Source organism: Theobroma umbraticum, unplaced genomic scaffold, assembly GCF_002168275.2.
Source record: "Theobroma umbraticum cultivar Fairchild unplaced genomic scaffold, ASM216827v3 scaffold_67.0, whole genome shotgun sequence".
In the NCBI taxonomy this organism is placed as follows: Eukaryota; Viridiplantae; Streptophyta; class Magnoliopsida; order Malvales; family Malvaceae; genus Theobroma; species Theobroma umbraticum.
In genome coordinates this window covers 8,084,097-8,107,555 of record NW_018397262.1, presented here as the reverse complement: position 1 = coordinate 8,107,555, position 23,459 = coordinate 8,084,097, and the positions used below count along the sequence as shown (strand labels likewise).

Sequence of the window (23,459 nt, the reverse complement as noted above, 5' to 3'; positions counted from 1 at the left end):
AATTTTTTATTTAACTTTTTTTCTTTTTAATTCCTATTAAGTAAATAATAAATGCAACTCTTTTCCACGTGTTGTCATATTTCTCATGTTATCATGAGTTTTTTGACGCAATCTTTTTCCTGTTTAAAAATCTTCTTGTAAAATGTCAAATAAAAAAGCTAAAGCACACTCACTGTTGTTCATGTTCATGCTTTTATTAGTACTAAATTTTAGCTTGTCTCAGGGTGAGGAACTCCCACTGCTCTTCTCCTTCAAATCTTCAATCAATGATCCACCTGCTTCCTCTCCAATTGAAATTCCTTTGCCCCATTGTGCCTGTGGCATGGAATCAATTGTAACAATTTTTCTAGGGTAAAGGTAATTGAGCTCACTGAGAAAAATATTTCTGAGATAATTTCATCTTCAATCTTTCATTTGTCAGAGATTGAGACTATCGGACATTCAACTAAACGATTCTTTGGTGAAAATCATAGTGACTTGGTTTCTCCTATGTCACTTCAATATCTTAATCTTAGTAAATACCATTTGACTGGTACAATTTCAAACTGTTCAATTTCACTGAAAATATTAGATCTCTGTAGTAACCTGCTTTCAGGGAAAATCTTGCCACAAATTGGAGTGTGCACGAATCTAAAAGTACTTAACCTTGGTGACAATAATGTCAGCAATTTGCAAATCTTGATTCCTGCTCAAATCAATTCGATTGGCCAAATCTCTGGTGCGTTAAGCAATATGAAGAGCTTGGACTCGATTTATTTATGTTGTAAACAACTTCCCACCGAAATTCCAGAAGAACTTGCTGATTTGGTTTCTTTACCACTAAATAAGAGTAGTACTCCATTTGCTTTTGGAAAGTGTCAAATATTCTACCTTTTACCATCATCTCTCCTTGTAAATTTCTAAAATCTTCCATTTGAGACAGGGTTGGAGATGACAGAGATGCGAGATTAATGTGGAAAACAAAAGACTATAGCCTGTGAGTAAGGGTTTGTCACAGATTGAGACTATCAATCTTTCGATTAATCAATTCTCTGGTCAAATTCCCAATGATTTGGTTTCTTCTATGTCACTTCGATATCTTAATCTTAGTTACAATGATTTGACTGGTACAATTCCAAACTGTTCAATTTCAGTGGAAATATTGGATCTCCATAATAACTTGCTTTTAGGAAAAATTCCACCACAAATTGGATTATGCTGGAATATAAAAGAACTTGATCTTGGTGAAAATAATTTGGTGGGAAGAATTCCAAGCTCCATATCAAATATCAGCAGTTTGCAAATCTTAAATCTTGATCATGACGAATTTTTTGGCCAAATTCCACGTGCATTAGGCAAACTGAAGAGCTTGGAGTCGATTTACTTTGGCAATAACCGCCTTTCTGGCAAAATTCCGCAAGAATTTGTTGATTTAGTTTCTTTGATTCTTCTTGATCTTGCCTACAACAATTTCAGTGGACAAATTCCTTCCTCGCTTGGAAACCTCACCAATCTTCAATGCCTCTCCCTCTTCAACAACAATCTCAATGGACAAATTCAATCGTCATTTGGGAACCTCACCAATCTTAAAGAACTTTACATCTACAACAACAATCTCAGTGGGCAAATTCCATCCTCGCTTGGAAACCTCACCGATCTTGAATATCTCTACCTCTACAGGAACAAACTTACAGGCTTGCTTCCTAGATCCTTTTTTGGCCTCAAAAAGCTTACTCACCTTGATCTTAGCGAGAATCATTTATTTGGTGAGATCCCAGAACTCATGATTGAATTGCAGAGCTTAGAGGGTCTTCAACTTTTCTCCAATGACTTCACGGGTAAAATTCCAAGTGCTCTAGCTTCTCTGCCTTATCTTCGAAGGATTAGTATTTTCTCAAATAGCTTGACTGGAGAAATTCCTTCTTTCATCTGCAATATAAGCTCCATCGAAGTTCTTGATCTATGCTATAACAACTTAAGTGGAACCATTCCACCATGTCTGGGAAACTTCAGCAAAAGTCTTTCAATCTTAGATTTGCAGTTGAATAGTTTTCATGGAACCATCCCTGAAACTTTTGGTGAGGACTGTGGGTTGAGGTTTCTCAACTTCAATGGCAATAAATTAGAGGGGTCTTTACCACGATCCATGGCTAATTGTAGAAACCTGGAAATGATGGATATTGGTGGCAACAAGTTAAACGGCACATTCCCCTATTGGCTAGATACTCTGCCAGAATTACAAGTTCTTGATTTACGGTCAAATAAATTGCGTGGTGTCTTACAGAATTCGAAGACTATCCATTCCTTTCCCAGGTTACGAATTCTTGACCTTGCTAACAATGAATTCACTGGTCCTTTGCCCAAAGGTATAATAAAAAACATGAAGGCCATGATGAATCTCAATGAACAACAAAGTTCTTCGCAATATATGCATGGAGACTATTATAATTATTATGTCCATTTGGCAGTGAAAGGATTTTACATTGAATTTTCATTCATATCTACAAGATTCACAAGCCTTGACCTTTCAAATAATAACTTTCAAGGAGAGATTCCAAATGTTATTGGAAAGCTTAGTTCACTTAGAGGGCTCAACCTTTCTCATAACAGCCTTAGTGGTCACATCCCTACATCAATGGGTAATTTGACCAATCTGGAATGGTTAGATCTCTCTTCAAACAAGCTCATTGGGAAAATTCCTGACGAATTGAAAGATATGACATTTCTTGCCTACTTAAATCTTTCACATAACCAACTCACAGGACCAATTCCTCAAGGCAAACAATTCAGTACATTTGAAAATGGCTCATACGAAGGAAACTTGGCACTATGCGGTTTTCCATTGTCAAAGTCTTGCAACAACGATGGGAGAAAACAATCATCTCAATCATTCTTGAAAGAGGCAGATGATCCAGAGACTAAGATCAGTTTTGGTTGGCAAGTTGTGTTGATGGGCTACGGATGTGGACTGATATTTGGAGTTGTTATCGGATATGTTACATTCAGAAATGGTGAACCAAAATGGTTTGTGGCATTGTATGGAGTCAAATATCATCGAAAGGGAAGAAGATGCTCACGGAAGTAGTCAATGCAGATGACTTTGGAAGTTCTTGTAACAAGTGTTTCTTTGTGCTCAGTTGCAGTTGTTTTCATGGACATGTCTTTGTATTTTGCTATTAGTACTATTGATTGTTGTAATTAAATAGCCATGGGCTTCATCAGCAAATACATGGCAGTGAAGTGTAGCACCTGCTTTTGCTTAATGCATGACTTCTCTCGCAATTTGCTCTTGATCATTTATTCTTACATGCATCTGTACAAAAGAATCTCATTTCTGTTTATGTGGAAAATACGGCTACCATTGCCTTAATGTTAAAACAGATACTAAATTCACCAATTGAAAAAACTAGAATGACTACTCTTCAAAAACAATATTTGTATAAAAAAGGTGCTAACCATTGAAGCAGTTTAAGGGTTTTACATAGTTAAGAAAAAGATTTGACTGATTGGAAATGGACACAACCTTTGGGGTTAATTGGATAAGGATGCAGCTTCTCGACCAGGCACTGGAGAAGCAAGCTTTGCAAGACTAGAAACCATGGAAGAAGAAGGGAAATACAAAGGAAAAACTATAGAACAATATTATCACGATGCAAGATGAGTGAAGACTGTTAGCGAATAACAATTGCATGGACACGTGCAAGTAGTTTGCCAATATGTTTAGTGCTAAGTATGCTTCTAGCTGATAACCCTCCTAATGTTATAACAGCTTCAGCTTTATATGTTGTGTTGTTTTTATCTTGCTTCAACACCTGTTAAGCGGTTGTTACAGGTGTTATAATCTCAATTATCTTGTAATACATATGATCACTGTGCGATCATCATGTACTGTTAATGAATACACTGGTTTTGCTTATCAGCTCATTAGTTCTCTTCATCTTCTCTCTTCTTTGAGTTGTAGTAATATATCATGACTTTAACGAAGACAAAAAGTAACCAATTAAACAAGATTAGGGTCTATAATTTGCTGCTGAACACTACTCCGTCTCATAGAATTCGTTAGATTACAAAGACCATAAAGTCTGATAATACTGTCTCGCAAGCTTTTTAGTGAAGGGAGGTCAACATCTACGGATATTGTCTCATGACAATACTGTGGATCTTGGCAGAGAATCATAACAGCCTCCGTAGCATTATCCCTCACCTCCTCTGAACCATCATTTAACAATTCAATCAGACGATTAACAGCTCCTGTTTCAATTATTGGCCCTCGATCTGCCTTGTTACAACTCAACTGAGAAATAGCTCCAGCTGCTGTGCCCCTCACGTCACTGTCCTCAGACTACGGAAGCTCAACCAGCTGGGGAATTGCATCTGAGTCTCTAATAAAAGGTACTGAATGCTTGTAATCTGAAAGGAGCCAAAAAACAGAAGCAGCTTCAGCTTTTGCCTCATTATTTCCTTTCCCTAAGGATTCTCACTAAGTGGTCAGCTATTGAAACCGCATTTTCTTCATTAAGAGCTAATCGACGGAGTGCATTCTCTGCAACATCCCAACCATGAGGATCAGGTCCCTGAAGAAGCTCAGCTAAAAACGGAATAGCCCCAGCTCGAGCAACATGACCGAGTTAATCAATCTGAGTTGAAATCGCTCCAAGGGTGTTGCCTGTCACAAGTTTTATGTCGCTGTCTCCAACTTGAAGCAACGCTACAAGCACAGGTATAACACTCAACCCAACAAAGGTACAGTTCCTAGCAGCTGTTTATGGAGTTTCAGCTTCTTCATTTTTGCTTTCACAACATTTAGAATATTATATTCGATATTTGGAAGTTTCGTCTGGAAAAGCTTAGACATAAAAGTCAAATTTACCAAATCTATCACCGTTTTGTAAACAATGAAATTTTATCACTACATTTGAAATAACGACAAGATTTATTTTTTTACAAATACCAATCGCCATTTAATGTAACAATTCTTATAAAGTTTATGTTGAAATAGACCCTAATATTATACTTGATATTTGAATGTTTCTTTTTGGAAAACTTGAAAATAAAACCTAAATTTACTAAATTTATCACTGGTTTTATAAGGTATGAAATTTTATCAATAACGATTACATATGTGAAGCGGAATGTCCATTTCCCATATTGAAGGACCGAAACTAAATTATAATCAAAACTTCAAGAATTGAAAAAATAAACACAAAACATTTTTGAAATTCCAAAGTATATTGAACATGGAACGAAGTATACTCAACCAATGCTTTGGGCAATTGGTCACACGCACCTCTTTCTAAACCAAAAAACCCTAAAGCAAGAGAAAAACTTATGACACAAAAATTTGCTGCCAATAATTTAACTGTCACATACAAAAATTTAATCCGTTCTGCACTTCAATATGAAAGCAGTGCAATATCACATTCTTTTTTTTTTTTTCCCCTAGTTATTGAATCCTGTAATGAACAAATAAAATCATTTCCTGAAAATATTCCGGGTGATCTGTTCTATATATTCAACACCCAAGATATGAGGGGGCGACCGGAGACTGAATACAGATTGAATTTATAACATTTGAGGCAGAGAATAATGAGATGATGAAACCCCACCTGCAAATTCGTAGTCATCAGAAACAAAAGCAAGTCATGATGCATAACTTTTTATTACGGTGCCAAAATAGAACCGTCTCTAGCGAAAACTGGATTCGAAAGGGTTCAGAACAAAAGGAGTAATTGTTGAAACCTTTCAGAGAATTACCAGTACATCATGCATTTTGCTGGACTTGCCGGTGTATTAGTGTTATCCAATCAACATAACCACTGGTACCGCCCATCTGGTCCTCGAGAAGATTTACAAGAAGCAGCAAGCCTTCCCTGGGTTGCTCACCTTGTCTTACAAGATAAGAAAGTTGATAATACGAACAGTTGCTCTCTCTTAGTTTCTTCAATGCCCCCATCAGCCTTCTTGACATTTCATTATCATGCTCGCTAAGGGTAACCTGATTTTTAAATAGGAAACATAAAGAACCAGGTGAATTAAGTACAACCTCATCATGGCACAGTAGGCCAAGGAAAGGTCAAAGGAACAGATTAACTTCAGATACGGTTATCATGGAGAAAAAATTTGTATCCACTAAAGTTTCCAAAATATAAAAGAACCATCAAAACAAGCGAAGCAAATTACATAGAAGATTACATTGCCACAGTCATTGGTTGTGATTGACATTCAGTCATATATATTTAGAACCTGTATGATAAAGACCACTCCAAAATTTCACTTATTAATCAAATCAGACATATTGTACTCAAGGCAGAGTTCATAAACAGTAAGGCCAACACTTATGGCACATCTTATATATGTTGAAGACCAACAACAATATCAGTATCCTTTATACATAAAATGGTCACTTAAGCAGATGAAACATATACTAATATCCAACAATCTTGCCACCATAGAATAACTTCACCAACAAGAGATCATACCTTTGATAATTCTGCTGCAAAGTCCGCCCCAAGTAAATTCCTAGCTATATCAGGCGAAAGCATTCTACCAAACCATATAACAAAGCGGAAGCCATCATCATATATATAAAGGCCTCTTGAATCTAGGCTTTCTGCAATCAATGGCAGTCTCTTCACAATGGTTTTTAAATCATCAGCTTGAGCAGACTGCAAAGATAAGACAGAAGTGATATTCAGTTTGCAAAATCTACATCTTTATTCAAATTATTCGAAGGCACAAAACCTTTTACCTTCAAAAGGTACTCATCAACACGAATCAAGCTAGGATATAAAAGATTCAACAACTTTTTAACAGGTAATGCCATCATGGTGAAACCTGCTGCACAGCGTTCATCAAGCTGAGCATCAGCATATCCTCCTCTTAGAGGTACTGATTTACAGAGAGCTAATCCATACAAACACAAGAACTTTAGAGACTCTGGATAAATCATCCTAGCTCCCAAGCGATGCTGGACAGCATAGAGATTGCGGTATTCTCTAAGTGCTTTTACAATCCTTAGTTGCAAAGAATTTCTAGCATCTTCAAGTTTATTGGTCAAAGTTTTCTCGATTGCTGCAAAATATCAGTTGATTAGAAAATATAAAGGACCCTCTAAAACCAAGATCCACTAAACAAATAGCATCTCTTGAACAAGGGTTTTGTTTAACTTACCTAACCTACAAAACAAAGAAACAATGGCACCAGTATCAGCTTGGCGGTACATCTCTCCCAGATCTGTAACAACTGGGGCAGCTACTGTATGTACTCTGATACGCCTCTCTCCGCATGATGCCGTGTATCTTTAAATTGTTAAAGAGACATCAGCAACCCAAATCCTTTTCCACTTCTAAAAGTAAGCCAGCCAGTTTCAGCAAACAATGGAATAACCCAAACAATTAAAATTGATATAATTTCAACAAGCTCAATGCAGAGAAAAAAAAAATTATGCATCCAGTTGTGGCTTGCAAACACAAGGAAATATCGATATGAAACATAAAGACTCAAGGTTCAGCAAGGATTCTCTGGATAATGCACAAAGAAAAAGATATATAATATATATGTTTTATGAAATAGGAACTTTATTTATTTTATAAGAAAGGACCCAAAGTTCCGTCAGCGACAAGCTCTTCCTGTTCAAAATTAATTGTAAAAGGAACCAGAGACTAGCCTGTTTAGATAAGGATCAGGACAGATATAAAATGACACACAATTAAGGAACTTCTCAAATTTAACCAAGTAAAATTTTTGCTCCAAGAAGACGCTCACAGCTATTGCAAACAGAGCCACACAATACCAAGCATCCCACTAAAAGGATACAGTAAAGCGACTTGGAAATAAACAGTCTGAGTTGTCAGCAGTGTCTCCTCAAAGGATAACTGCATCGCATATGCTTTATCACAATCCACAGCCGGAAGTGCTAATAAATCTGTGGACCTCAGCATAAAGTTCCCATGATAAGATGTAAATCGAATCCCTGGTGAAAGTACCAAATGACAAGAATCAACTGCTTTGTCATAACAAAATCATACGGAAAAAAAAAAGAACAAATAAATAGAATTCTCTATGAGCATTAGCCCCTGTCAGCATATAGATTGAAAGGAAAAATCATGTAGCTAACCCCAACTACAGTGGGATTAAGGCTTAATAGCATTGAGTTACCGGTGGATTCAACAATAAATAACAAAAGAACGGGGCAGACCTTTTCCGCATCTTATGCGCATAACTGCTTCCCAGGCTGTTTCCCTTGTGAGATCTCTGGCTAATTCATGCCTCAACTTCTCTCCATGAATGCCTGATTGGAAGCTCGGGTAATAATATACTTGACCTCCGGAATATTTTGCCAGGGTTCCTACATTCATAAAAGAGATATCAAGTATGTTTGAAAGCTCTTCCAACTTCAATATCATTTTTAACTTGAAAGTCCAAAAGGACATGATTTTTGTACCTAGGGAAGCTACGTCAGTGTATTTGTCACTGAAAGCATAAATATTAACCCCTATCTGGTACTTTGTAAGATCAGCAGCCATTTGCTTGTAGAAGGGATCTTCTGGTAATCTCAATGTATGTTCCTTATCAGTTCCATACACACGAAGATCATCCCCACGCAACTTCAAGCGCCCAACCCCCAGCGAAGGCAATGTGTTCTGGAAAATTAGCAACTTTCCTCCAAGTTGACTCTGCAATAAATAGGTGGCCAAACAACCATTAAAGAATACGATCATCAGCAAGAAACTAAAGGGCATCTCATTGTTAAAAGCTAATAGTAGCAAACAACACACCATAACCATGAATGCTGCTTTAAGTGCAGGACCAAAAGCAGATTCCACATTCACATTGTCCTGAAACATAGAGGGCAAGCTATCTAGGAATGTTTCAACCACATTTCTTGATTCAGACAAGTTGACAAGGAGATCATCTGGCAATGGGACAAATATATCATCCAGATCTGAAACTACCATCATTTGAGGTTGTGTAAGAGATGACTGCAGAGACAAAAACCAAAAGTTAGTTTGGAAGTACTTCAGCTGAAATAGAGAAAAATTGAGGCATCTCAGAAAACTTTTCCACTGATCACACAAGTCACTTGCCTTCATATTGTAAAAATGAATTGTGCTATCGAACGTAATAAATCCAATCTGTGTTCTAGGGAAGCCTGGCAGCTCATCCAAACATGAACGGATAGTTTGGGCAACAACCTATGCAGATATGTTTTAAGTCAGCAGAAACCATTAACATGCAAATACAATAAGCAGAAGTACAGAAAGAAGAGGGAAAAGCAGCATGGCCTCTTGTCACCAAAATGCCCAAGTAGAAAGTATGCAGACCCAAAATTACTTATATAATCAACTATGACCGGGGAAATGCTGAGAACAGCCCCGATAAACAATCACCTAAACAAGCTTTACAGTGTCAGCCAAACCCTGTAATTTAGCAGCAAGGCTAACTCACATGCTTCTTTTCTTTCTACAGATGCCATAACAAGGCAAAAGAATCTTACAAGCCTTAATTTATAAACATGTTTGTTTGAGACAAATTGTGGCAAAGCCAGCCCATCTACCACTTTCCAGTAGCACAAACATACAACACACAAACACCAGATAACCCCTCTGAAAAGCTATAATATAGAGTACCAATAGCTGTACAAGAAAAGAAAAAGCAGCCTGGTCAACTGTAATTCACATGTTTGTGATTCACATGACAATGGGACAACTTTACTGTTATGATCAACATTTGAATAACCCAATGCTTTCTTACAAGACAATATGAAATGAAACATAATCAACTGCTTTAAAGGAAATGCTTACCTCAATCATACCACTTCTTACTGCAGATATAGAAACATCAATGAGAAAAAAATATAGTGGCGGCATTGGAGGCCGCACCATGTATTCAGTTGGTGCAACAAATTCCACACTGCCTTTTGTAAGCTCAGGCCGCTGATCCAAATCAATTCTTCTTCCAGTAGCATCCAAATTTGCAAAATACTCACCAGGAACTGCACATGGAAGTTGAATCAAATAAGCATACATGCAATGTAACACCAACTATTAAAGAGATTTACAAAGAAAAAAAATCATACATCTGCCGCAAAATATAACCAATTGGATACAACTGAAAGATAAACAAAAATTACTTCGCCAACAAAGAAGTGATAGTTAACCTGCTATGTGAAATTCCAGACCACACCCATATTAAATCAATTGAAAGAATACATTATGCATTTTGCACATTACCAATGAATTAAGATAGTTTAAAATAGTGTAAGGGAAGATGCCCATAGCAAGAAAGTATGTAGAAGTAAGGGATAAGCTCATTGCCCTCCAATAGTAGGACATTCCAGAGACAAAAGATAACATAGATAACAGATAAAAGAATGTACGGCATTGAAACGATGCTGTACGCATCAGTCACAACTAAAAACACTTGATGTGACTCATTGCACAATCTTTGCTTCTTAAGTTAGATGAGTTTACCATCATTTAGTAAAGAACAGATGTTGCAACGCCACTTTCTTCCAGCATCTGTAAATGTGACATAGGGATTCACATAAGTGCGGCATCTTCTACAACGAATAATACCAGTTGAAACAAAATTAATTACTGGCACTTCTTCCTGTAAGAACAGTAATTGACAGGAAAAACATATAAGTCTTCAACAAAAGACTGTTACTGCATCCCTAAAAGTAAACTGATATAGATTCTTGAGATACTTACCCCTTCAGGAGCCTCTGCAAGGGGACAAACAACTGCTCCAAGAGGCAAATGCCATCTTGAAACTAAAGATTGGGAATTTGGTATGGCACTTGTAGTAAGTCGTAGGTATCTAGGATCACAATTCATAGGGTATGTCTCAACGAAAGAACTTGGCTCCACATCACCATCCAATGGCCTAGGAAGTGTTTTATAATCAAGTCCTGGCTCAATTGATCCTGGCATAGATGCAAGTGAGAGTGAACTAAAATCTTCAGTCAAGCTTTGGATGCCACCAATAGGAGGTGCAGAGCCTGGATGTTGCATTGAGTCCCTTGTTTGATAGCCCAAGGGAGCTGCCACTGGTGGAGGAGGAACATAACTTCCTTGCTGAATAGGAAAGGAAGAAGATGATACTGGTGGAGGAGGCATAAAACTTCCTTGCTGAGCAGGAAAAGGTAATGGTGCTTGTGAAACTACAGGCTGCTTGCTTGGATATCCAGGAAAAGGAGGCTGGAAAGTGGCTTTGGTAGCAGAATAAGATGTATCTGGAGTGGGGAAAGTCGGCTGAAAATTGGGTCTAGTCCCTGAAAGCAATGAATCTGATGGAGGTTGAGGAACATTCACACCAGATGGAGGAAAATTTACAATTTGTGGTGGAGATCCCATTGGCACCGGTGGTACTTGTGATGGTGGCCGGAAAGAAACTGGTGGAGCTGATACTTGACTTGCAGGAGGTTGAAATGGTGGCTGCCCCATAGGTGGTGCACGAGTAGGAGGAGCATGGGCTGTTGAAGGAAATGGTGGTGTTGGAAATTGCTGATAAAGTCCCCCAGCAGGTGGGGCAGATGTTATGGGTGGAGATGCAACTGATGGATCATTAAAACGAACAGGTCCAGCTACTGGCCCAGCTGATAAGAAAGGTGTCATAGTTGGGGGAGCACCTGGTGGAGTAGGTCTAAAATTGCTGGCCTCTGATCCCACCACAGGACCAGATGATGAAAAAGGTGTCATAGTTGGAGGAGCAGAAGCAAAAGGGGTAGAGGAAGGTCTCATGGGAAAATTCGGCCGACCAGGGTTCTCAGTCCCCATGGTTTTCAATAATATGACTAAGTATACTACTTAATAGGCAATCTCTCACAACTAAACCTGCCAAGAGAAGTAATATCAAAGTTGTGAGCATTCATAAAAGAAAATCAATGAAACACCAGTACAATTTAGCTAATCAAGACTGGCGAAAAGCAAGAAATTTTTCACAGACATTATCAATGATTCCAATCTCATTGGGAAACAAACCCCAGAACTCCTAACTAAAAATTTCAAATTATCACTTTTTTCAACCTTATTGCAGTCACCAATTCCATGCTGCCTGTAACTTATGGAGAAAAAAGAGAACAACTGCCTCCCTGAATCTAGAACAGAATGTTACCTAATAATACCATCTGTCACTAATTCAACTTCCACCCGCCATGTTTAACTTCCATGCCACCCTTAATTTACAAAAATGAAATTGCAATCACAGCCTTGAATCTAAGGCAAAAACATTAGCTAAGCACAATCTACCTCAACGAATTAAATTCCAACTCGCAAACAGCTTTAAAGATCACATACAACATAATTAAGCTCCCAAAGACTTTGATTTCTCCCCTTTGCTCAAACTTTATGCACTTCTAAGCAATAATATTCACATCACAACTGTAACACAAAGTTCGACAATCAAAAGAAGCTTCCAGAACAGTCTAGAACAATCGAAATTCAATTCAATTCAATTCAAACTGATTTCCGAAAAAGCTCAACTCTTCAATTCAATACCAATCCCACTCCCAACTAAAAACAGTTCAGATTCAAAACTTTACAACCATTCAATTCATTAACTGAATTCCCAATCAACTAATCCATATTCGCTACCTTAGCTTCACTTCTGACTTAAAAGTCAGCTATTTACACAGTGTCACACCGCAACCGAGAAAAATTAAGAAAAAAAAACCAAAAAAAAACAAAGAAAGAAAGTGTAAGACTAACCGGCGTCGTACAGCGTCAGTGACGGGCCATCAGAGATCTAACTGAACGGCGTCGTATTTGAGCGACTTCTCCGAAGCCGAGATCTAAAGAGAGAAGAGGATTCCGTTCGCGGAATTGCAGATCGAGAGAAGGATTTCAGCTTTTGGGGCAATCAGGGGTTTTTTTTTTAATATATATTTTATTTTCTTCCGTACTGCCTGCCTGCAAAGAGAGAAGCTCTCTCTTCTTCTCCCCTTTTCTTTCTTGTCTCAATTGTTTGGGCTTGGTGAACATTTAGGGCCCAATTAGGAAACTGAATTTGGGCCATATTATTTATAGGCCCAAATGACCCAAACTAGGTCCAGAAAAAAAGAATTTGGACCTCCGTTTAATTTATCTCATTACGAAAATACCACGATTATCAAAACTCAAGAGTTTAAAAATTTTAAATTTGAATATCGAAGAGGAAAAGGCGAAGATTGCTTTGATATGTAACAAGAAAGAACTTCGTTTCATCATTTTTTCCTTGAATTTTTTTTTTAATTTAGAATATTCTCCTTTTTATAAACAAAAATCACCTCCGTCTTTAAATGTTTGTTTTTCTTTAACTTTTATAAAAGTTAAAATAAATATTTTTTATTTGATAAATTTTATATTAAAATTTTAAAAATTTTTGTAGTATAGACATTCAATGTTGTTTTATATTAAAAAAATAGAAAAAAAATGAAAATACCCAAACCCTAATCAAAGAGGAAATGATTTCAAGTTGTCGAGCATCCCCAACTTAGGTTCATGGATAACCACAAAGGACTCAAGAACTATACAATTGCCTTAATCAAAAAAACAAACAACTACACTATTACATCAACGTCGAAAAGAGTTTAATAGATCAGCCGACCATTTCATGGGGCCCAATTTGTATTCAACAATCAGAATGGATCATTGTATACATTTATTGTACGCACACACACAAAGCCTCGATAAAGACCACACATCCTTATAAATCTATGTTTGATGTTGACCAATATGCAAGATCATTGGCTATCTCATGTGTCTGTGGACCCCAATTGATGGTTGTAAGATATTGTCCTCTCATCAATGCATGAACGTGGGTACAGTTGGATAACATGAGGGTCCCTTCTTTTTGTGGGAAAATGATTCAATTAGTCCCTTAATTTTGAAAGTATTACAAATGGTTTGTACACTGAGTTGAAGTTTTCGAAACTTTTCGATGACTAAATTGATAAAAAGCCGTAAATTGAAGGGACCGGTGGCCTAATATACCCTTACTGAAGATGTTGATGTAACTCAATGATATGGACTTACCTGTTACCACAATTGCAAGAACAAAATTGGCACATCTTAGGGATTGAATACATTAGGGTTCATGTCAAACCTAAAAATATCTTCTTAACGTAGGAATTAGCCAATTTAAGGTTTATGAGAGACAATGGAATGTGAAAAGGAATATTTGGTTTGGGGTTAGTCCAATAGATATAGTGACTAGTTAGATTGCCTTCCTTAATTATTCTTCGTACAAGTTGTGAGACAACCTCAATTAAAAAATCTTTGTGTCGTATCCCTTTGAATTGTTTGGTTTCTCTTGTTTTTGGAGACAATTGTTGTGGACCTTATGTTTTTGAATATGTTGGACAAGGCCTAAAAATATTGCCAAGTCAATAGTCTTTCCATCATTGAATCAAAAATTCGATATGATCATAAACGCACACTAACAACAACAATGATGTGAGCTTATCTCTTAAGATTATCGTGCTACAATAAGACAGTCACAAGCATAAACCTTGCTCAAAATTTTATATGAAACCTGCACTTATAAATAATAGATTTCAGCAGTGATTGGATGATTATAGACTTGTATAGATGATTGAGCATGAACCCAATTCCAATATCATCTTAATCTTTTTCAATATAGAAGATTTGGCATAATCATCATACACTAACAATGATGTGGGTATATCTATTATAGTTATCGTATTGCAACTAATCAATCGCAAAGATGAACGGTTCATCATAAGATTGTATGAATAATGGCAAGGTGATACACTCTTAACAACAATTAGACTTGTATTGATGATTGATCATGAAATCAATTCCAAAAATATCTTAATATTTTCTTTCCTTGTCTAGAAAATTAGGTTACGCAATGGATGATTATAGTCAACCTTCCCTTCCGGCCTCCACCCCATCCTTTTAATAGGATTCAATTTCAAATGTTTACCATAACTATAAAAGAATTCCACACACATACTTTAATCATTGACTTTAAACATCTACTAAACATGTACTCTTTCCATAAACTTGAAGCTAACCCACTTACATTAATTGCTAATAGAGAGGACAAGAAGCAATATCTCCATTGTTTTACCCACACTTAAGCTTGGTAGAAAATGCCAACAAATCCCATGGGAATAGGACTCTTCGTCATCATAATTTGAGGTAGACCCAAGGTAGAGCCACCCACATTTATTGCACAAAAACTTAGCACAATTGGGGGGCCAAACCAACACAGCTTGAATAAAAAAAAAGGCAATACTTTGCATTAATTGTGACTCCACCCGTGTCTGCCCCCATATTGTGGGGTAGTTAACTAACATTTTTAAAGCCCTAGCATGGCAATGGGGGGGCCCTTTTCTCTATTCCATGTCAAACAAACCCTTTTTGAATGACTTTGAGGGCATCAAAGGGCTCCAATTAAACAACAAATGGATAGACCTAAAAGAGATAGAGAGAGTTGATTGCACTTGGAGAAAAAAAATGGTTCCCCATCTTTCCTTTAGGGTAGCTTTTTCTTTTTCCATCCTTTTTGGCCTTTGTTTTTCAAACATGCACCATATGTTGCCTGGAAAGATAGCAATGATTAGGTGAAAAACATGTGAAGCAGCTAAGCAAAAGGAAAAGGGGCAACCTTAGCATGCCAAAGAGGCTCTTAGGCCATGTTAAAGTTTGACTACAAATGGAGGTACCAAATGGGTTTTAAATGGTTTTCTACTCTGAAATATCTCCCAAAATTTTGCATCTCATCCCGCCCTAGATTTTATGTATATTTTTCAAACTTTCCATACTAGCTTTGTACCTATATATATATGAGTATCATTTCATTCCTTATAACAGATCAAAGAATCGGATTTGAATCTGATTGCGAACTTAATATTACATTCTATAAATTTCGTTGTTCAAAAAATTAAATTTGATCATTTAAAAAATCAGATTTGAATCTTTTTTTTATTATATAAAAAAAATTTGATGACAGCACACCAAAAATATATTTATCATCCAGTTACATGTGAATTGATAAAGACTATGGGGTGGTTTCGATTTTTCGATGTTAACCCATCATTTTAATTAGTAATTAACTTTAATTAATTTCTTAAAAACCAATATAATGTCTACCATCATCATCCTTCAATAGTTATAAACTAGGTTTTTGTCTTCATTATTTAATAAACTCTTGTCAACTTGATTATATTGAAAAAATAAGTATCTAAATAAGCAAAGCTACTTCTTTATCAAGATTGCATATATATACCGGCCATGAGAAAGGGACTGATTTGTAGTAGGGCATAAATAAAGCAAACACATGAGGAATTTTTTAAGTATTTTTTTCCATGAATTATTGTTGGCAGAAACAAACAAAAGTGGGTGCCATCATCTCAATTTTTTTTGACAATTAGTTTAATAATTAATTATTTTTTTCTTTTATTATGTTCCATTATTAAAAAATAATCATCAACTTCTAATAGATTCAACATTGGGACAAGACATGTATTTTTTAATTGATATAGGAGAAAATTAATTATAAAATAAATAATGGGAGACCTACAATGTTTATGACATGATAATCTTAAATATTAAAATTGAAAATGAGTCAACTAACTTGATCTAAATTGTTCCCTCTTTTTAATTTGAGAGGAATATGTATTTTAATTTTTTTATTCGACAATTGAGTTGAATAAATAATGAAAACTTTTTGAAAAGGAATATAAATTTTATTGTTTATTGTCTGAGTTATATATAATAAATTAAAATTTTGTCTATATCTGATAAAATTAGAACGATAAAAATTCTTTACACAAAACATGCCCAAATAAAAAAATAGTTCAATTTTTTTTATTTTTTAAAAATATATGAAATATTTTCTCTTATTTCTAATTAGGAAGGTGATACCATATATACAAATGATTAAGTTTCACAAGCTTTGTTTGTTGGTTGGAAAGGATAAAACCCAAACTTTGCTAATTAAAATCTGTGGGTTATCTTGAAATGATGGAGATAATGACCCAACAACCAAGACTACCAATCATTTCATATTCTTTGTATCTTTCTTTATCTTCCTCATCACATCAAAGCCCTCCATAGGAAAGATCTAATATCTACCTCTTGCTCTCAAATTTGAACAAGCAATGGGAGAGAAAAGAAATCAATAGTTCCCTTTGATCACTGTTAAACAATCATGATTTCTTCTTAAAGAAAGCTTGCTATATACCCTAAAGTTTTTGTTGAACTAAAGAATAAAGAAGTGAAAATAATTGGTACCAAATCCCACACAAACTTTTATTTTGTTAAGTAATTAACCTTTTCTTTACCCTTTCATAATGAATGTTCATAACCCTCTTTCTTGCTTAAAAGAGTTTTCTTTTGAGAGTAGACTCTAATAAGCTAATTAGGTTAATTCTAATGTGAAGATTAAGATCCAAAAGGATTGAATTCAGTTATTTAGTATGATTTATACGGTTATTTCAATTTTATGATATAATTCGATTGATTTGGTTATTTCTTTTGATTAAATGTTTAACCCTAATGCTTATGCAACTTAATTACCTATCACGATGAACGGTTTCAGTTTTAATCAATACAGTTTATTTGATTATTTTAATTTTACGATATAATTCAATTAATTCAGTTATTTCTTTTTATAAAAGTTTGATTGAATGCTTAAGCCTAATACCTATTCAACTTAATTACATGCCATGATGAATGATTTTGATTTTAATAAGTATTTAATTTGATTTATCTGATTACTTCAATTTTAAGATATAATTCAATTAGTTCGATATTTTTTTCTAAAAATTCAATTAATTCGATTCCTAAAATTTTGAAATCGAATTGAGGAATGCTTAACCCTAATGTCTATACAACTTGATTATCTTAATTAGTACATGTCATGATGATAATATTCTTTTATTTTGACTAAGATATGTATAGTATTATATATATTTAATGTAAAAAGATGTAAATGATCAAGTCAGAAACCATAAGCAAGTAGATCCGGAGAATAATGATAAATCACAACAGAAAAGCCCGTTTCTTTCTAATCATATCTTAATTTACTTATTCAATTAATAATTATAACATTAATTATTAATTAATTAATTTTTTTCTTCTTTTGACTTGCGAGCCCCACATAATTAGCCTGTAGAATTGGTCTCCACCTTCTTGAATAAGCTCCTTTTTATTTCCTAATATCTACCTTACCATCTTCTTTATTTACCAATCCATCCTTAATTTTTTCCCTATTTTATTTAATAAATACTTAATTATTGGTATTTGAATTTTTAATTTATTGAATAAATGAGATAAACCCGGAATGTAATAATTCATCAAAGTTCTTATTACAAACATATATTAATATGTCTATTTACAAAATTGAAGTATTTCGATATTATTTTTATGGTATATGAAATGAATTTATAATTAAAATTAAATTTACATAATTATTTCGTAAAAACGAACATATATATATATATATGTATTTTATATCAACATAAAACTCTTTCACGTGTATGATATCACAAGAAACATCTCTAAATTTTTAATTTATTGAATAAACGAGATGAACCATGAATAAAATATTATATCGTCTACATACCATGATTATCCAACGGTCCGTATTTAAGGAGGCTTATGCTCTCAAAAGACAAAAAGTAATATCCACCTTTGTGCCACTCTAGTGATTCATTGGCCGACATGTGTAATGGGAAATCTAAATTTAACACATTGGAATTTCCGAAATTAATATTTTAAACTTACCCTTTTTATTATAAAAATATAATTAATTAATTAATTTTATGAGGTTTTGAGTTTACTTTTGTACTTATAAACAAAGGTCAATTATGTAAATTTAATTAGTCCAAGCTGTTGGAATCAAAATCGATAATCAAGGAAATTATAATGCCTTAATTCTCTGTGACTCATTATAAAATCTAGCTGTGAAGATAATTAATTCTTTTATAACAATTATAAATTCCTTTATATAATTGAATAAATAAATAAATAAATATTTTTCTATGGTAATCATATGTAATGTGAATTGTTTTTTCTTTATATAAAGTTACCAAGTTGTTGTTGTGTACAGTTGAATTGAAGTTCCAAGGACATAAGACAGTAAGCCCTGCAGCGCCAGTTTGTGTTGTTCTCTCCTCTAAAAGCATCATGTCTGTCAGGTTTTACTACTTCTTCTCTTCTTCTTTGAGATAAAACCTTGATGTCCTTTCTTTTAATAACATGAAAGTGAGCCATAACGAGACCAGCTTCCTACTGAGTTCTCATGAAGTACTCTCTCTACTTCCTGCTGCTGCTGCTGCTGCTGCTGCTGTCAGCTTGCAACTTGAAAACTGAAACAGCTTTGGGTTGGTAAGTTGAATGAAATCTTTGTCTGTTGGCTGTTTGTTTTTTTGTTATCTTTATCATGAGTTTTATTTTATTTTATTTTATTTTCAAAAGGGTTGCCTTTTTTGTGGAGATATTTGAGTTTTGAATTCTGGGTTCTTATCCTTTCTTTCTGTTTTCCTATTGGATTGCTTAAACCATGAGAAAAGTCTGGTTTTTGAGTTGTAGATGACTTGGGACTCTTTCAAAAAAAAGAAAAAAAAGTTTAATGCTTGGAACTAAGTTCAAGTTCTCTCACTTCCTCAATATTTCTGGTTGGTTTTGTACTTTGTAGACTTCCAAATTCTATAATATTCTCTCTTTGGAAAAAAATTATTGTGTGTTTATGATATGATTTGTTTACCATGTTTGGTTGCTTGGAAAATATAAATTTTTTAATTTTAAATGTGATTTCTTTGGTTCTTTTTTTGTTTCCAGATTTAGGATAAAAAGTCCTTTTCTAGGCTTCTAGCAGGCTTAGCAGCTTTATTCTAGGGGGGGTCTTGCTCAGATTTAATTTCTTTAAATATTTAGTAATTGTGCAAGGCTTTTTCTGGTTTTCTTTTTCTTTTTACAACTTAGATTTCCAGAAATAGGTACCCTTTTCTCATTAGCCTCTGAGATGGAAAATAGGAAGACAAAAACCTAGATTTTTTTTGCTAGGTTTGGTTTCATCTTTAGGTGTATTTATTTGTGTTTTCCTGCTGGTTTACTGGATCTGCAATTTTCACTTTCTCTCGTAGATTCCATACTTTTGACCTGAAATAGTCTCTCTGTCTTCCTCTTATTGTATTGTTCTATAATTCTTTTTACAGGTATACATTCTTTTTTGGTACTGCTTTGTTTTCCATCAGTAGGGGTTAGATTGGATACCATAGCTGTGGCTTGGGATGCACTTCTTTTTCTTTGTCTGTTCCCTTGGTAAGCACTAACAATATGGTTTTTTTTTTTTTTGCCTTTTTATCTTCAGTGATTAAACAGATAAACTAGATGCAAGATGGAATTTTCTGACTGTACGAGAGTTTTGTTCAATAGAATTTGGAAACTTGAACCTGAGAATGCCGCAAAGGTTATAGGAATTCTTCTTTTGCAAGGCTATGGTGACCAAGAGATGGTTCAGTTGGCTATGTGTCCTGATTTGGTTATCCAGGAAATAATTTACAAAGCCAAGGCTGAACTACAACAGCTACCTCTTAAATCAGGGTCACCTCCTATATCCCCTTCCATGAACTCGGCCCCTGGTTCAGAATTCCCCTTACAGTTCACTTCCTTTTCACCACCTGTCTCCTCCAGGCCCTTTTTGTCTCCCAGGAGCTTCCAGGTCACATCTCCCTATTGGGAGCAACAACTAGCTGCAAAGCATAACTCTGATTTTATGCCATCGGCTTACTTGGATTCTGTATCTGAACTGCAAAGTCAATCTCAGTTGTTGAGCCTGGAGGAGCAGATGGAGTCTTTAAACTTAGGAAATGGTGGATTTTCAACTGATTATTGTTATTCAGATGCTGCATTGGGTAATCTTGGTGTGAGAACAGGACGTCGGCATCAAAACCTGTCTGAGTTTCCAGTTAAGACTTGTCATTATTTCAACAAAGGTTACTGTAAACATGGAAGTAATTGTAGGTACTTCCATGGCCAAGTCTCGGATAACTTCCCGCATATGTTTGGTCATAATTCAATGGATGCTGTTAATGAAGATCCCGTTATCCCGCTTGAGAAGTTAGAGCTGGAAATTGTAGAGCTCCTGAAATCAAGGAGAGGGGAACCTGTTTCAATTGCATCTCTCCCTTTGTTATATTATGAGAAATACGGTAAAGTTCTTCAGGCAGATGGTTATCTCACTGAGAGCCAGAGGCATGGCAAAGCAGGCTACAGTTTGACAAAGCTTCTTGCTAGATTGAAAAATAGTATTCGAGTAATTGACAGGTATGATTTATGAATTTTGATCTTCTATATAAAAGATTAACCTTGAGGATTCAACTGACCGACTCTTCTGTGATTGAGTCACAGACCTCATGGACAGCATTCAGTCATTTTGGCTGAAGACGCACCCAAGTATATGGAAAATCGAAATGATAGAAGTGATCCGGGTCCAATTGTTAGTGGATCGCGACAGATATATCTTACATTCCCAGCTGAGAGCACTTTTACTGAAGATGATGTCTCCAACTATTTCAGGTAACATGATCTTGAAGCTTTTTGCATGCTTAGTTGCAGTTATATAATCAGTATCCTCAAGGTTTCTTATTTTTCTTGTTCTTAATTGCAGCAATTATGGACAAGTTGAAGATGTAAGGATTCCCTGCCAACAGAAACGGATGTTTGGGTTTGTAACCTTTGTCAGTGCAGATACTGTGAAGATGATTTTGGCCAAAGGAAATCCACATTATGTCTGTGGAGCACGTGTTCTTGTGAAACCTTACAGGGAAAAGTCAAAGCTGGTTGACAGGTATATATAATTATTTCTTATTTTCCATTTCCACATTTGGAAATCCATGAATGGAATGCAGAATATGATAACTCCATTGTTAAATTATGTGGTTTCTTAATCATGTTGCAGTATGGTTTTGTCATAGCTTTGGACTCTCATATTTTCATGGCAGTTATTCCAAAAGTTGGACTTTCTTTTTCTGCTTTCTGAAACATTAATCAGCAAATTCTATAGGCTTTCTAGCTTGTTTTCTTCTTCCTTACTTTCGAGTCTCATGTTAAGTTTTGGTTTTCATGCAGGAAGTACCAGGACAGAATTGAGTCTCCAATGTACTATTCTCCGCACTATATAGACATGGAACCTGAGCTTCATTCAAGTAAGTAGCCTCTTTTTATAGTCTTGTTTGTTAGAATTAAGTTTCTTAAATACATAAAACACATGCTAGCTTGGGCCATCATTCTGGTCTGGCAAAAGCCATCAAGGTTTCTTCGATGGAAACTTAAGGCAGACACTTCAAATAAACTGTATCCTTTATATTTTTGTGATGTTTAATCTTGTCGCATGTAAAATAACTTGTACTCATCTGATGTATGTTTTTCTCAGTTCCAAGAGGATATGCAACGTCTAGGTTGTTCAGGAAGCAGTTTATAGAAGATCCAGAACAAATCTTTGAACTTGAGGGGAGGAGCCCATCAGAGATGCATTTGGCACAGAAGACTCAGGCTCATCAGTCCTACTTTGGCTACTCCATGGATGGGTTAAAAGTCTCAGAAGGTGTCTAACCTTTTCTCTTTTGTGCATATCCTTAACTTTTCTCTCCTCTTTCCTTCTCTCCCTTAAATTTTCTCTCCTCTTTCCTTCTCTCCCTTAAATGCTTTCCTTTTCCACCATGCAGATCAACTCAACTTCCCCTCAACAGAATTCAATTATCTGATGGAAGCTTTCAACACCAGTGCTGCATCTGATGAAAAAATCAAGCGCATAGAGACCAACACTGACCAGGAGAGGTAACTCATATTGTATAACCTGAAACTACAGATTTTCTTCCTCTTATCCAACTTGGGCTCTAATGATTGTTTCTGATGTTCATGTATTCTGCAGTGAAGGACTTAATCTCCCAGATAGCCCTTTTGCTTCTCCTATAGCTAGTGGCATTTCCACAGTCATTTAGGCTCAGCAACACACAGAATAGAGTTAGTACCGGCTCAAAGATTGACATGGCCAAAACTTATACATAAAAGAATCCCATTTTAGGTTCTTTGTTCTTCCCCTGCTTGTTTGTTAATCAAAGTATCCTGAAAGTACATACTATCAAAGAAATCGTGTACGAAGGATCTCCCCTTTGTTACTTGATTTTGAAGTGGCAAAGCAAGAAGATAATGATACATAGAAGTATATAAGAAGGTTCTACACTTTTTTGATGTTAAATCACAGGAAGAAGGCAAGAGGTATGGATCTTTAGAAGAGGATGTAATATAGGTCTCTTTAGGTGATCAATAGAAATCTCTGTAGCACTGAGCAATAGCATTGAAATAACTTTAACCAAAGGGTAGATCTTTTTAGCAAATTTATACCAAGTTTATCTCTAGTGTCATCCTGTTTCACTTCATACATAATATCATCTTCATCTATATCAGATCTGTTGGTATCAAACATCGCAGTTTTTACCTTAGTTTGATTACTGATAATTGTCA

General features: G+C 35.4%; 4 protein-coding genes and 1 pseudogene across 6 annotated transcripts; 3 read left to right on the top strand and 2 right to left on the bottom strand.

Annotated features, from left to right (window-relative positions):
- The first annotated feature begins 142 nt into the window (after positions 1 to 142).
- Positions 143 to 2,350, top strand: LOC110418911 (uncharacterized; annotated as a pseudogene).
- An 18-nt stretch (positions 2,351 to 2,368) lies between these two features.
- RLP25 (receptor like protein 25) lies at positions 2,369 to 3,064 on the top strand. Its single transcript, XM_089783956.1, has one exon. It carries the CDS (start codon positions 2,369 to 2,371, stop codon positions 3,062 to 3,064), a length of 696 nt encoding a protein of 231 aa, XP_089640082.1.
- A 915-nt stretch (positions 3,065 to 3,979) lies between these two features.
- LOC149527053 (ARM repeat superfamily protein) lies at positions 3,980 to 4,940 on the bottom strand. Its single transcript, XM_089783955.1, is given in 3 exon segments — positions 3,980 to 4,441; positions 4,443 to 4,738; positions 4,931 to 4,940. Coding segments are annotated over 3 exon segments (768 nt in total).
- A 258-nt stretch (positions 4,941 to 5,198) lies between these two features.
- Positions 5,199 to 12,883, bottom strand: ERMO2 (Sec23/Sec24 protein transport family protein). The gene is made up of 14 exons (XM_021431966.2): positions 12,690 to 12,883; positions 10,692 to 11,816; positions 10,452 to 10,590; positions 9,783 to 9,973; positions 9,066 to 9,173; positions 8,757 to 8,960; positions 8,423 to 8,654; positions 8,177 to 8,326; positions 7,795 to 7,951; positions 7,150 to 7,277; positions 6,728 to 7,050; positions 6,459 to 6,644; positions 5,734 to 5,974; positions 5,199 to 5,585 (listed from the first exon to the last, which is right to left on the bottom strand). The coding sequence occupies exons 2-13, from the start codon at positions 11,757 to 11,759 to the stop codon at positions 5,741 to 5,743; spliced, it is 3,120 nt and encodes a 1,039-aa protein (XP_021287641.1). The 5' UTR covers positions 11,760 to 11,816; positions 12,690 to 12,883; the 3' UTR covers positions 5,199 to 5,585; positions 5,734 to 5,740.
- Positions 12,884 to 19,037: 6,154 nt separating this feature from the next.
- LOC110419092 (zinc finger CCCH domain-containing protein 18-like) lies at positions 19,038 to 23,342 on the top strand. 3 transcript variants are annotated; one of them, XM_021431976.2, is made up of 8 exons: positions 19,038 to 19,315; positions 20,305 to 21,260; positions 21,345 to 21,512; positions 21,604 to 21,783; positions 22,065 to 22,141; positions 22,369 to 22,539; positions 22,661 to 22,772; positions 22,867 to 23,342. In XM_021431976.2, the coding sequence occupies exons 2-8, from the start codon at positions 20,332 to 20,334 to the stop codon at positions 22,934 to 22,936; spliced, it is 1,707 nt and encodes a 568-aa protein (XP_021287651.1). In that variant the 5' UTR covers positions 19,038 to 19,315; positions 20,305 to 20,331; the 3' UTR covers positions 22,937 to 23,342. The 3 variants fall into 3 exon arrangements, with proteins under 3 accessions (XP_021287651.1, XP_021287650.1, XP_021287652.1); XM_021431975.2 differs by having other exon boundaries at positions 19,038 to 19,319; XM_021431977.2 differs by lacking the exon at positions 19,038 to 19,315 and adding an exon at positions 19,636 to 20,149.
- The last annotated feature ends 117 nt before the right edge of the window (positions 23,343 to 23,459 follow it).

Coding starts and splice junctions, on each gene's coding strand:
- ERMO2 (XM_021431966.2), bottom strand. CDS start 11,759: ATGGGGACTGAGAACCCTGGTCGGCCGAATTTTCCCATGAGACCTTCC. Junction 9,174..9,782: donor TAAGAAGTGGTATGATTGAG/GTAAGCATTTCC, acceptor ATATCTGCATAG/GTTGTTGCCCAAACTATCCG. Junction 6,645..6,727: donor TTGATGAGTACCTTTTGAAG/GTAAAAGGTTTT, acceptor TTATCTTTGCAG/TCTGCTCAAGCTGATGATTT.
- RLP25 (XM_089783956.1), top strand. CDS start 2,369: ATGATGAATCTCAATGAACAACAAAGTTCTTCGCAATATATGCATGGA.
- LOC110419092 (XM_021431976.2), top strand. CDS start 20,332: ATGGAATTTTCTGACTGTACGAGAGTTTTGTTCAATAGAATTTGGAAA. Junction 21,261..21,344: donor AGTATTCGAGTAATTGACAG/GTATGATTTATG, acceptor ATTGAGTCACAG/ACCTCATGGACAGCATTCAG. Junction 21,784..22,064: donor AAGTCAAAGCTGGTTGACAG/GTATATATAATT, acceptor GTTTTCATGCAG/GAAGTACCAGGACAGAATTG.